The sequence below is a fragment of the Callospermophilus lateralis genome, chromosome 17 (assembly GCF_048772815.1).
Source record: "Callospermophilus lateralis isolate mCalLat2 chromosome 17, mCalLat2.hap1, whole genome shotgun sequence".
Lineage (NCBI taxonomy): Eukaryota > Metazoa > Chordata > Mammalia > Rodentia > Sciuridae > Callospermophilus > Callospermophilus lateralis.
The window spans coordinates 48264419-48279406 of NC_135321.1; the positions used below are offsets into that span (position 1 = coordinate 48264419).

The 14988-nt window shown below is 33.6% G+C and overlaps 1 protein-coding gene across 1 annotated transcript in view; it reads right to left on the reverse strand.

Moving 5' to 3' along the window:
* The window catches only part of Thoc1 (THO complex subunit 1), a 48802-nt gene that overhangs the window by 31798 nt on the left and 2016 nt on the right, over positions 1 to 14988 (reverse strand). Inside the window, exons 2-9 of the mRNA XM_076837269.2 lie at positions 14634 to 14707; positions 14478 to 14538; positions 13204 to 13270; positions 9247 to 9365; positions 8799 to 8847; positions 7719 to 7814; positions 6094 to 6176; positions 4566 to 4639 (exon numbers count right to left, since the gene is read on the reverse strand). Of these exons, the coding sequence (XP_076693384.1) occupies positions 4566 to 4639; positions 6094 to 6176; positions 7719 to 7814; positions 8799 to 8847; positions 9247 to 9365; positions 13204 to 13270; positions 14478 to 14538; positions 14634 to 14707 (623 nt within the window). The remainder of the gene's footprint in view (positions 1 to 4565; positions 4640 to 6093; positions 6177 to 7718; positions 7815 to 8798; positions 8848 to 9246; positions 9366 to 13203; positions 13271 to 14477; positions 14539 to 14633; positions 14708 to 14988) is intronic.

Here is a 14988-nt window from a genome sequence, read left to right on the forward strand (position 1 = left end):
GCTCATGAAAGCCATGGCCTCTTTCCTCAGAAATGTGCACATTCATAAATAATTATATACACTTTTGTCAGGGATGGTTACTGGGAATTGAACCCAGAGGTGCTCTACCATTGAACTACATCTGCATCTCTTTTTATTTTGTACACTGAAGAAGGGTCTCTTTAAGTTGCCGAGGCTGCCCTTTAACTTGTAATCTTCTTGCTTTAGCATCTTGAGTAGGTGGAATTAATTTGAACATACGGGTATTCTGAACACTATATTTTCTGCTTATCTTGCTGCTAAGTGAAAAATCAGTTGGGAGGACCCACATGGGCAACTTTTGAGCCACACTTTACCATCTGCCTTTTCTGCTTCCTTAAGACTCAAATGAGATGTAAAGGTGCCATGTTGTAATATATAAAAAAGGGCAAACACCAAAGTGTGGTAGAACAAGAAACTAGAAGAAATTTGGGTTTCTAGACAACTTAAGAACTGTCCTCCAAGTCCTGAACTGCCTGGAATTTGGACATGGGAAAGAAATTTCTATATTGTTTAAACCAATGTTAATTACTTTGAACCTACGTTAAACACTACAGGCATTATATCTTAATACACTAAATTAATAAGTCATAATGAGTCAAACACAGAAGATATACATCAAGATAGTAACATAAAAATAAGCCCTTTCCCAGTGACTTTATGGCATTATTAAATCACATCTCATCAGGCCGTACAAATCTTTGGTGGTGAAAGACATTTTTTTAATTTTTAAGTTTACAATCAATCAATACATTATAAAATGTTTTAATCTTTAATGTTGAACTAAGCTCTCAGACTTTTTAACCCAAGAAATTATTTTTAGTAAAATCCTCTGTATCATTCAAAACAATCAATTAAATTTTTTTGTATTACTCATATCAAAAATGGTTTGCGGTATCATCATTGTATAATGGATGAGGAATCATCATCTATTTCATATTCTCAAATAGTCACAAAAATTTTCAACATTATTTCTACAGAATTAATTATCTATATGAACAGTTATGGACTATTTTACTCCATTCTTTCAAAATAAACTTAAATAAGCTGAATCTATTTCACTCAGCTTCATGTCCACAAAAATATTCCAAGTAAGATTATAATTTTGTATGGGAAACAAAGTTGGCTTAGTCATCTACAACAGAATCATTATGTTAAGAACTGCATTCTTGATTCTGACCAATAAAAGGAAGTAAATTCATTCCCTAGTCTTCATCTTTTGAAAGATACACTTAAAATTGCTTTTTCAGATATTAGGGGCACATGAGGGGAAATATTATAGTGCTTTTAAAAGATTATACCAAATAACAGTCAGCATGCCAGGCCACAGTGGCACAGCCTGTAATCTCAGTAGCTCAAGAGGCTGAAGCAGGAAGATTTTGAGTTTAAAGCCAGCCTCACAATTTAGCAAGACCCTAAGTATCTCAGTGAGATCCTGTCTCTAAATAAAATATAAATAAGGACTGAGGATGTGGCTTAGTGTCCCTGGGTTCAAACCCTGGTGGTGCGTGTGAATGCGCGCGTGTACACACACACACACACACACCCCAGTATAATTTTTACCACATACTTATTAACACATTTTTTGGGTGCGGGGCAGGGGTTAATGTTTGAAAGTCTGTAAAATGCTTTAGTTTTTTTTTTTATATATATATAATAAGAAGATTAGAATAGAAATGTATAAAACCACTATAAGTCTAAAATTAGTTTTCTACAAAAGTTTGAAAAGATAGGGCAAGAAATAGTGGTCACAAAGTTCATGCACTTCACTGATTTACAACAATAAGATTATACCTCTGAGTTTTCTATGGGTAGAAGAGACACAGCAAAAACAATTTCAAAAACATGAAAGGAAATTGGAAAATGAAAAAGCATTATACAAATTATTTGCATCCATGAAATACCAAGAACCAATATTTGTATACTTTTAATAATGAATATTTTTGAAACAAAACTGCTTTTAAAGATTATATCTCTATGTGTGTGTGTGTATGTATATATATATACACACACATACATACATATATATACTCAGAGATTACTTAGAGATTAAGACAGAATATAATAAATACATCTGGAAATAAATATGAGGAAAGTTTGAAGAAAAATGAAAGGCAACCTCTTACAGAGAGAATCACATAACCATTTTGTCACTTTTTTGTCTCAATTGGTACAAGTTCACATCTAATTTAATGCTTGACAACAATAATAATCTTATTTCAAGCTGCTAATCAATTTACTTGTAAAGATTTCTGATTTATCCCTTTATCTTTAATTGGCCTGGTATGTATTTGAAGTTCCATAGAACCTATTTTATTTTATTTTTTATTTTTTGTGGTGCTGGTGATCCAACTCTCAGGCCCTTCTGTATGCTAGACAAGGGCTCTACTACCAATCTAGAACTCCAGCCTCAGAATCAATTTTAAGGTAGTACTAATACATTAATATGCTACTAATTATTAGTATTATGCTAATAGTATGCTGTTAGTATTAGCATACTAATATATTCACATATATTAATACATATTCCTTATATATATTAATATATTAGGAAATTTTCATAACTGAGATGCTAATATATTTTTTAATCTCCCCTCCCCTTGAGAGCTATATTTCCTGTTAGATGCCTTCCTCTTTTCCTTCATGCATAGATAAGTTTTTTCAAAGAGTTGTCTAAACTCTATGTTACCACTTTATCACTTTTCATTCATTCCTCAACCCACTGCAATTTCTTTCACTTTTACCATTCCACAAAAATTTTTGGATTTTCTTATCCACACCAAGAATATGTTGCTATTATACTTGTAAACAGTAACAAATTAGAAGTGACAGTTACTATCTAAAACTGAATGTCTAAAGCTGGGCACAGTGAAGTGCAATTGTAGTTCCAACTGCTGAGGAAGCTGAGGCAGGAGGATCACTTGAGCCTAGGAGTAACCTGGGTAACACACCTCAAAAGAAAAACAGGAAGAAAGAAAAAAGGCATAGCTATTTTACCAAAAATAAAACTTGATTAAAAAAAAAAACGATTGAGCTATTTTATAGGACTTTACATGTTGGAATTTTAATACAAAAATTTTTATTGATGTCTTTTTGAGTCAAATGTGAAATAGACTTCATGTTGTAGATGTCCTGCTTTGTAAATCATAGTGCTTAATACCATATACTGATATACCCGCTAAGTAATTCCCCACACAGTTTGCTCATTCAAAAAGTAGTGATTGCAATAGACAGATGGGAAGCGGTGTGCTGGGTCCTCTCTAAGGGATTCTTCTGCAGCTGGCACTAATGTATGACCTTAACTAATAGAGTTGAATTGTCTCCACAGGCCTAGGCAGCATCCAACCAGCTGTGTCTTGGGGCCCTGTTTACTCTGGTCCACCCTATTATCCATAATGCACATGAACAAATAGGTTTCTAAAAAACTACTATAGCTGCTGGGTGTGGTGGTGTACATGTGAATCCCAACAATGCTGGAGACTGAGGCAGAAAGATTGCAAGTTTGAAGCCAGGCCAAAGACCATGTCTCAAAAAAGGGCTGGGAATGTAGCTCCATAGTAGAGCATCCCTGGGTTCAATTCCCATGTCCCCCAAAACAAACAACATCATCAACAATAAAAATCTGTAGTTAATAGCTAGCTACAAAACACTGGATGGACACTGTACTAAGTGCGTTATATTTTCCATTTGACGTAATGTCAACAACTACAGTAATAACAATAACCTAGTGCCTTAGCACGCCTTTTCTGATCATCAGCTTATTTAATACTCTCAGCAACTACAGTGAGTTGGTGGCATTATAATATTTTAAAGATACGGAAATTTGAGTTGTAGGGAGATTAAGTAATTTGTTCAAGGAAGTTTGGAAGTATTGCAGTTAAGCCTGGAACTACACTACTTCTAGATATTGCTGTTGGGTTTGTGTCTGAATTTGAAATTTGGGATGCCAGGAATACGTATCTTTCTCTGCAGATACAGCAATTCCCTCTTCATCATTTTAGTGATAACAATGTAGATTTTTTCAATTACAACTACTGATAATTTCCATTGCCTTAGATACCTAGAAGAGTGCTTGTGAAAGTAAGTTTTCCTACATAGTTTCCTTTTTCTCTTCCTCACTGTTTCTAACTAGCACAGTGAAGACATTATTTGGAAGAAAGGCTCAAGGATACAGGGATGAGAAAAGACATAGTAATAAGAGAAAGAAGGGGAGAGAAGCTATTATTGTCTCTTCCTTTTCATAAAACATCAGTGTAATACCCACAGGTACCAGGTCTTCAAGTTGAATGGAAAGGGACATGCTCTTAGGTTGCCACTGACTGGCTTTTCAAATGCTGGGAGTAAGCATAAAGTCGGCACAATTCCAAAATCAATTGATACATCCCATTACTGATTTACGATTTTAGCTATATATATGAAAGTTACATATAAAACAAATCTATAAGCATAATTCCCATCCTCCTGGTTTATATCCTTACTCTAGTACTTGGTAAATCATTAAGGAATTATCTTTTGCAAATCAAGAAATCTTGAGCTTAAAAACTCACCATGTTGTTGGAGCTTCATCATCTCCCATTTCACCTTCTTCTACATCCATCCCTTCTTCTCTATCCTCAGTGTGCTAAATTTTAAAAAATGGACAGCCTGTCATGAAGTAGTTATCGGGCAGAAGATAAATACTAGAAATAATAGGTCACATACATACTGACAGACAATCATTATTAGAGAATTCTGGTTGTAGTAACATCCCAACATATAATCTTTAAGACAATGGGAATTTTATGTGATAGGAATCCAAAAACTAAAAAGCACTATGAAAATGACATAACATACGTATGAAGACATAGTAAAAATATTTAAGTCAGTTTTTTTCTCAAAATAGGTCAACAGGTTCTCTGGAAAAAAATGGTTTATAGCTAAATGTTTTGTAAATACATACAATGACAAAAACAATTCAACAGTGAAATGGGCAAGTTGCATGAAGAAGCAATTCTTAGAAGAAAAATAAATTCCAGTTCTTCAACTCTAATAATAATAATCAAAGAAATATAAATTAATACAAAGAAGATATTTATATTAAGTAAACAAAGATTTTGAAAAATCAAAAATTCCCAGTGTTGGTGTGGTTGGGAAAATGGGAAGACATTCTCCACTTGTCATTGGTGGCAGGATAAAACTGGTATAATCTTTTTGAGAAGTAACTGGGCAATAGCTATAAAAATTTGTAAGTTGTATAGATTTTGACCCAGCAATTTTACTCGCCTAAGGAGACACCTGCAAAATTTAGCAATGATATATGCAATACTATTCACTGTAATGCTATTAGTAGTTTTTACAATATTTGAGATTACCTAAACGTCTAATGATGTGGAATTATGATATACCCATTTAAATGTACTGATGCAGAAATACATCAAAAGAATAAAATAATTTAAGAGCAGTATGTGTTATATAACCTAATTTGGGAAAAACACAACATAAGTTTGTGTATATATATAAAAAGTCCTATAAGGTTACACGGAGAATATTCTGAATGATTGTAGAAATAATGTGTATTTTGTGTAAAACAATTCAAATAAGGGGTTGGGGTTGTGGCTCAGTGGTAGAGTGCTTGTCTGGCATGTGTGAGGCACTGGGTTTCATCCTCAGCCCCACAAAAAAATTTTTTTTAAATTTAAAAAAAATAATAAGGGTATTGGATCGATATACAACTAAAAAATAATTTTAAAAAACCCTCAAATAATGTTTAAAATAGAAGTGTAGCTACTCCATAGTCAACCTTAGACTTAGATTATGTAGTAGATATAGTGTTTAGATTACTACTATTAAATATAGCCACTGTATAAATCCACTGCAATAGAAAAATAGATATTCTATAATCTACCTTAAATTACAGATTAGCTATACTTTCTATTTTAAATATTATTTGAATTTTTTAACACAAATATGTATTATTTCTATAAATTAGAAATAAAGGTTTTCAAATTTTTGATGACTTAAAAGTCTTGTTCATATGAATTATTTTAACAATAAACTTATATAGAGATGTTCTGTGAGGTTTTATATCAGTCTCACCTTTTGACCCAGCGTGCTTTCTTGCTCATTGGTATTGAAAACAGTGACATTTTCCAGATTAAACTGACTCTGCAAGTTAAGACCTATTAAAAAAAAAAAAAATTAAGATTTTCAAAGCAAATCCACTGACAACTAAACTTGTGTAAGAATATAACTCATGTCAAAGAACCAAAACACATAAAATATTAAATCTATAATTAAACAAAAGATCAAGTCAGAAATAAAACCACACTTGGTTTTCACATACATACTTTCTAAAACTCTTATTTTGGGGGTTGTGGGTAGGGAGAGACAGAGTTTCACTATGGTACCCAGGCTAGTCCCGAACTTCTGAGCCAAGTGATCCTCTCACCTCAGTCTATAGGGACTATAGGCATGTTCTACTATACCTGCTGTCTAAATTCACATCTTAAAGATTCCCCTAGGATTCACAGGGAATTTGATGAGACAATATAATGGATACTTAATCAGAAATACAAAAAGAGATACAGAAAAAGAGGCATATAGAATATCTGAAGCAACACTGGATAAAATTTTTATAAGTGGGAAAAAAACACTAATGTACAGATTTTAAAGATGCCCACAAGGGCTGGAGATGTGGCTCAAGTGTAGTGCGCTCGCCTGGCATGCGTGCGGCCCAGGTTCGATCCTTAGCACCACCTACAAAGATGTTGTGTCTGCCGAAAACTGAAAAATATTTAAAAAAAAATTCTCTCTCTCTTTAAAAAAAAAAAAAAAAAAAAGTTGATGCCCACAAATCCCGTGCGGGATAAATAAAGAAGAAACTCAGACAGATACATCATTGTAATACTGAAGAAAACCAAAGAAAAAGAAAATATTAAGATCAGAGAAAAAAAATCTATATTATAATCACAAAAGTTAGATATCTGATTTGTTTATAGAACAATGAAAGACATGAGATAAAATCAAGGTTATTTCCCATGAGATGAAATCTTACATCTAGTGCTAACCTAGAAAATGAAATCAAGTACAACTATTCTATAAGAATAAAGGAGAGCCAGGAGTGGTGGAACACGCCTATAATACTAGTAACACTAGAGGCTGAGACTGGAGGATCAATGTTTGAAGCCAGCTTCAGTAACTTAGCTAGATCCAGTCTTCAAACAAAAAAAAGGACTGGGGATTTAGCTCAGTGGTTCCCTAGTACCACACACACACACACACACACACACACCAAAAAAAAAAAAAAAAAAGGAAAAGAAATACAACGCGATGGTACACATCTACATACTTTAGCGTGATTCAATGGCATATTATTATTAATAAGTTGAAGAATCTATGATTGGTATAACTGTTTACAAGTAAAAGAAAATATAGGGCCTGGGGATGTGGCTCAAGCGGTAGTACGCTCGCCTGGCATGCATGCAGCCTGGGTTCGATCCTCAGCACCACATACAAACAAAGATGTGTCCGCCGAAAACTAAATAATAAATATTAAAAAATTCTCTCTCTCTCTCTTTAAAAAAAAAAAAAAGAAAATACAATAACAATTTTCTATACTATTTTTTAACTTTTTAGAACCAGTATTATTATTACAATAAATTCAATCCAGTAGAAACTAGAAAATTTCCTGCAAATAAGTTATTTACTGTATAAAAACTTACCTGATTTCTCAGACAGAGGAAAAAGTCTGGCCAAAAAGAGTTGAATTCGTCCACAGAAAACTGTATTCTGAGATTTAGATAATCTTCTTAGAAGATCTAACAATACAAAGAAATGAATGTTACACAGAATGTGTCTAACAACAATATCTAACTTTCTTAACCAGTTTGTTATGAATGTTTTCCTAAAGAAATGGTTCTCAAAATGGGGGAGAAACCATTGTCACAAAAAGTACTATCAGCAACAAAACAAATTCAGCATGGATAAGATAACTTTACTACATTTTTCTGACTTTCATAGTTTGCATCTAGAAAAGAGCTTCAAGTTAATGATTGGTTTTAATAAATCAGAGACTGTTTCCTAAAACGGAAGATACTAATGTCTATCTTTAAAATGTTACCACTGAAGGGGAACTGGGAAACAAAAGCTGACCAAATTATGAATATGCAACAACAAACCCACTATTATATATAATTATAATGCATCAATTAAAAAAATAGCAAACAACAAAAGACACCAATGTTATCACTAGTATGTAATTCAACCACACATTTTTGTGACCACATTTACATTTTTAAAAATAATCTTTTTTTCAATTAATTACTTACTGCTGAGAGCCATTGCCAAGTAGGTATGACGCATGGCAATTTCTTTGTCAGCCTACCCAATGTTGCTTAGAGGGAGGACTCTCCATTGTGGAAATGGGCTTGCCTTGGACCCAGGTCATTTGCAGTGACATTGCATGTATGTTTGAGAAAGGTGACCCTGCTCAAGGACCAGGGTGGATCCGGGTTTAGGGAGGATCCTGCTGGATTAGGGTGGGTCCAGGTTTAGGGTGTATCCTGATGGGAATAGGGCATATCCTGCTGCCTCAGGTGCCTGCCCGCTCCTTGAGTTCCCATTGAGTTCTCGAGGGATTCAGAGAGTATTTTGGGATGCAGAGCCTGGTGGAGGTGTGGAATTTTCCCCAGAATATGCGTGTAGAGTGCTGGTGACAGTTCGGGAATAAAGAATTGCTGTTTGAATCTACAAGGCTGTGAGTGGCTCGTGATTTTGTGCCCAGCCAGACTGTGGCAACTTACCATTGCACATCCGCAATAAATAATTCTTCCCAGCAGAATAGAATGTACTCTGGAATTAAGACAGAAATTATTATTTTTTCTTAAGAAGATGTCATATCCCCTTCAATAATAAGTCATAGGAAGTAAAATATTAATGAACACTGAGAATGTACTGTGCTGTCATTTTTGTCAAGCTAATAAAAATATTTTCAGGTATATAAAATAACACTGAGTATCTGCTATAAACATCCAAAAGTTAATTTTTACTACTCAATCAAGTTTTACACTCAAATTTTTCTCCACATTGTTCTTCTTTGGCTCTCCCAAAAAGTACATATAATTCTTTCATAGGGACAAACTTTTGGCAATAAACAATATTAGAAATAGAAGCAAAAAAACAAAACTATTCTCAGAAATTGGGATCTATTCAGAGATAATGTTAACAGGGAAAAGAAACTAAAGCACTCACTGATTTCCATGTAGCAACATTTTTTTCCACAAAAGTGAATATTGTGTCACATTGATCCAAAGGAAGACAATCCAAAACATCTCCCAGCAATACAAAAGGTGTAGATGCAGTACATATACCTTCAAGTGGAACACAAACCAATTTAAAAGTTTAAAAAACTTTAGAGTAAAATATCCCATTGAAATATAATTCTGAAGTATATCTTAAAAGGATACTTTGTCACTCACATCAAAGTTTTCTTTGTTTTTGTTTTAAAATATTTTTTTAGTTGTAGATTGACTCAATACCTTTATGTTATTTGTTTATTTTTATGTGGTACCAGGGGATCAAACTCAGTGCCTCAAGCATGAGCCACAATCTCAGCCCAATACATCAAAGTTTTATAGGGACAAGAAACACAAGCAACCTAAAGTCCAAAAACTTAAGTAATTTTTTTTTTGATATGTGCACTCTGTGATACAGTAGTTTTTTCCAATAACATCTAGAGCATTTACTATGGCAGGCACACTAAGAGCTTTAAATTTGCTAACATTTAATTCTTATAACCTTATGAGATAATTCACATTATCTTCATTTTATAGAATGGAAAACTGAGACACAAAAAAGCTAAATAACTTGTTCAGGATCTCAGAGCCAATAAATGGTAGAGCTGGGATATGAACCCAGGCAGTCTGGCTCCACATTCTGTTCTCTTCACCACTAAGCTATTTGAGAGAATATAATGCAATTAAAAACAATGGTTATGATGACAACAATAATTTGGAAAAGTGCTTTAAGTGAAAAAGGTAGGATTCAAAATTGTATGGGTGTATCACAATAAATGTTTTTAAAAGACCAGAAAAACTATAACCACATACCAAAGTAAATGGTAGCTTTTAAAAGGAGAATTAGGACTAGGATTTTCCCTTTTTCCTCATCTGAATGTTTTGTAATGTTGCTAAATTATCTTTGATTTAAAAAGATTATCTTCAAAAAAAGATGAAAAGGTGTGATTTGGTTTCAACAATGATTCAACATTTAAAATAACAGTATTGTTTCAAGGAAAAGTGATTTTAAAAAGATAGTTTGTCTCTAAAGACAATGTTAAAGCTTTAAAGATTTTTCTTAACAGATCATTCAGACTATTTAAAAAAACTTTTATATCCCTACTCATTCTTTTTTCTATTTTAAGATAATGGTACTAACACTGTGTTTTAAAAACGTACACTTACACATGAGAGGGAAAAAAAAAAAATCTAGGGGCATAGTAAGCCCAAAACACTGAATCAATAAAATATATCCAGAAAAAGGAAGTAATATTTCCAGCTCTACTCTGTACTACTATGGCATCAGGAATGCAATGTGAGAATACTGCTTAGAACCAGTGGGTGGCTTAAGGCAGCATATTTCAGCTCATCACAAGGGTTGAAGTAATAAGAACTAACAGGACACCATCAATGTGTGGTCTAGGAGAAGCTACACAACCGCCTATCAGGGAAGTTATAGTAGGGAGGCAGAGTAGGCCAGAGATAAGAGATTAGATTAGATGACATTAAAATCTTAATGAAACTTGGACTCTGTGATATGTCCTGTAGATCCAAGAGGAATATTCTCTTCCCTTTGCACAGTGTAGTCTGTAACACAAGCAATGATTATAGAACTTAGGAAAATTATCTGTATTCTACTGTCAAAAAAAAAAATGAGTCAACAGAACTAAGCAAGGGCTTGGGGATTTAATTTAAAAATAGAGAATGGCTCATGGTGATTCTGATGAGCTGGCAGGCACGGGAACCACTGGGTTATATGATCTCCGAGAACTTTCATATCCTGTATCCCAGCTTCCAGGCCAATCTCTCTGATTATCTTAACACTGGCCACAGATAACCCTCTCTAGTTTCTAAATGTTCACATTCCCATGGTTTTGCTTATCATTTTTTTCTGCCTAAACAGTCTTCCTTCTCTTTATTATGAAGCAAATTTTGACTCTACCTTTCAAAGCATACAGTAGATGTTAGCTCATCTAAAAGACTCCCTCATATCTTTAAGCAAACCAACTCATTGATGCTTTTGAAGCATACTGTACATAAATCTCCTATAAGATATCCAAACTAATAACCTTTGCAAAAGATCTAACTTTTAAAGGGTAGGCATTTTGTATGTTTGGATTAGTAAATGTCTGATACAGAAGAAGCTCAATAAATATCCACTGAATTGAATTAAATTTATTTATGAACAATCTTAAAATATGTCATATAAATAATACTCTCTCAAGAAGAAATGTCCCCTTCAAATAAAATAAAAATGCACCTGAGACTTTATAGTTTAAGTTCGTAAGTCCTCACCTTTCCCAATTAAAGTTCTAAGTACAGGCACTGTATAACTTCAAGTGTAAAAGTATCACCAGTCTCACAAGAGTAATATAATAAGTTAATAAATAAACTAAACACACACTATAAACTGTTTGATAAAAAATAGGCAAGGAACACTGCACTGTGAAACTCATTTAAGTATGTCTAATGAATGAATAAATTTTAGGCACCCTGTATAAAAGTTTGATAGGTAAAAGCAGAACTTACAGACTTAAGTTCACAAAACAGCTTGCTGTAACACTGGAAGGCCGCTTTTACCATGCATGTTCCAGTTTTTGTAGAAATTAGATATTAATATATGATACGTATAATGCTTTCTATATTAAAAACCAGTTTTCACATGTTATCTGAATAAATCAAATAAGTATTTTAGCCAAATGGTTAAAGAATGTTAATAAACTATTTTTCATTTTTTTTTCTGAAGATATTTAATTATTATGTTCATAATATTAGTTCCTTAATAGAAGCTATATGTATTAGGCACTGTATACTTACTATGCACTTTGTTTATCTAAGGGTTCTTTTTGTGAGGGTAGGGAAAATACCAGGGATTGAACCCAGGGGTGCTTAACCACTAAGCCTCATCCCCAGCCCTTTTTTATATTTTATTTAGAGAAAAGGTCTTGCTGAGTTACTGAGGTTGGCTTTGAACTTGCCATCTTCCTGCCTCAGCCCCAAGCCACTGGGGTTATAGGCATGCACCACCAGGCCTGGCTTACTTAAGATTTCTTAAAACTATCTTATACCATTTACTGCCCTATTTTAATAATCTCCTGTCAGCAGTCTCTCTCAATCTAATTATTCTTCTCCAGCTGCTCTTCAATATGGCATACAAAGTCCTTTACAAATGACCTTAATCCACCATTCCTTCTTTTTTCCTCATCATTCTCACTGTCTTCTCACCCTCCTACTCCACACAGTTCTCTAGCCATGTTGAACTTGGCTCTTTCCTGTTTATAATGAACTCATTATCTATTACATTTCAGCTAGAATGTTAGTTTCCATTCTAAAACCTTTCCTGATTCCTTTAGATTCTAAAATTTAGGTAGGCTTGGTGGCACATGCCTGAAATCCCAGAAGGTGGAGGTAGAAAGATAGAAAGTTTGAGGCCAGCCTGGGCAACTTAGAAAGACCTGTCTCCCCAGTAGCAAAAAAAAAAAAAAGGAAAAACAATCTGAAATTTAAAGTTATTCTTACTTTATTCCCTCCAACCACACTTCATTCCCAGTCAACCACAGTACTTACATCACAGTAAGATATTTACACATCTGTTTCCTCCATTACTCACTAGTTACATATAGGTGGGCCATATATGTTATTCACCACTGAGTCTCCAAATCCTAAATTAGTACCAGGCACATAGTAGATGCTCAATAAATATTTATGGAATGAATGAAACAAATGGAGAATAAAGAAAGTGTCAAAATGTGTACTGTAGAGATTAGAAACAAGTGTGGATTAATTTGATTGGGACAAACTTTGGCAATAGTGGGTGTGAGGCAAAATTTGAAGAATGAACAAAATCAGACACAGAGGTATGAGGACAAGTTTTCAAGAAAACATGTCATGTCCAATACAACTCTGAAAAACAAAACAAAACTATACTTACCTTCAGTTACTCCCCCAATAGCAAGAGAAATAATAGCTAAAACATTTTCACATGATGAATGATTTATCTACCAACAGAAGAGAAACAATTTAATTTAGGGACAAGAGTTCAGACTAACTAATTTGATAATAAAAACATGTCTTCTGACATTACATCGATTATCACAAATATAGAACAAAATATTCCATATAGGAGATAAAAATATTTTCAGAGATGAAAATTCAAAACATGAACAGTCCTATACAGAATTAATAATTCCAGCAAAATGTTAACTAAGTAATAAGCAAGTGACTTACTAAAAGTCCAATGGTCTCAGAAAATGGTTACATTACTATGACTGAGACCATAAGCTAACCAAACACAGAAGTGTTAAGACTAGAACTCAATCAAAGGCAAAAGCAGGGCTAGGAGATTAGTAATACTTGTGCACTGTACGTCTGAGGAAGGATTTAATAGTATGTAGTACTTGGGGACTATATTACCTGGGGACTATAAAACCATAATAGCCAGCCTTACTGACTGTTCACTGTGTTGTTTTACACAACACTGAAAGAAAAGTATTTTTCCTCTTACAAACGAAACTGAAGCTCCAAAAAGGAAGTAACTTTCCCAATGTCTCACAATGAAAAAGTGAGTCAGTCTGAAGAACAGGAAAGAATCAATTTGATGCAGAATTGTCTCAGAAAAAGGGATCCTATATTATGAACACTAAAAGAGAATCGAGCTCTTTGTGATTCAACCTTTGCTTGATCAAGAATATGCCACTCGAATTTTTTCTTTCATTTAGAAGACTCACTAACAGCAAATAAATTCAGGTTCTCTATGGTTAAATTAAATTTCTTTATGGAGAGAAAAGCCTTAGTTATGTACGTAAGCTTACTGACAGGGAGGATGTCAGAAGAAAATGAGGACATGAAATTCTAGTTCTTAAGCTGAATATCCTTAGACAAGACCTTTCATGTCACAACAGAATGTGCTACTATTCATACAGCAGTGAGACAATCTCACCTCCAACCACTCTAGTTCTAGCTCACCATGACAGCATGTCAACCTTTGCATCATCAAACCCTTAAAATGTACCAGCGCTATCAAAATCCTTCATTATGATAATTCTCTTATTCTATCAAATCAGCTTTCACAGGCAGTAAGCCCACACTAGGGGAAAAAAGTCCTGTATAAATATCCATTCTAAGGATAAAAGCAATTTTCTAATAGCATTTTAAAAAAATTTGCCAGTAAAATTTTAACAATGAATAAAAGAAAAGTATACTTACAATTTCTTCTTCTAGAACACCCCTGAAAGCTTGGTCAAGTGTACATTTTTTTTCATTTTCACTATTAAAAACAAACAAAAAAAACTTGTTTTTTACATAATGCAGCATAAGTATAAATATTCAGGCAAGTCTTTTTTATGGACAATAATGCCTTACCTGCCAGGTAACTGGCTGAAGGTACATAATAATGGCTTGATATTTTTGTTGTTCAAGGCCTCTCTGGTAGATTTCTAGAAAAAATAGAAATGGCAAATAATTGGAAATATTTTTCTTATTATTAATTGAAAAATATATTATTCATCAACAGTATGTCTTTCTAACAAAGACAGATTTGTATCTGGGAAAAATTACTTACCAGTCATTTTCTTAGTAGTTTTTCTTTTTTTTAATGTTTTTTTAGATGTTGATGAACCTTTATTTTATTCATTTATTTATTGAGATGTTGAGAATTGAACCCAGTGCCTCCCACATGCTAGGCAAATGCTCTGCCACGGAGCCCCAACCCCAGCCC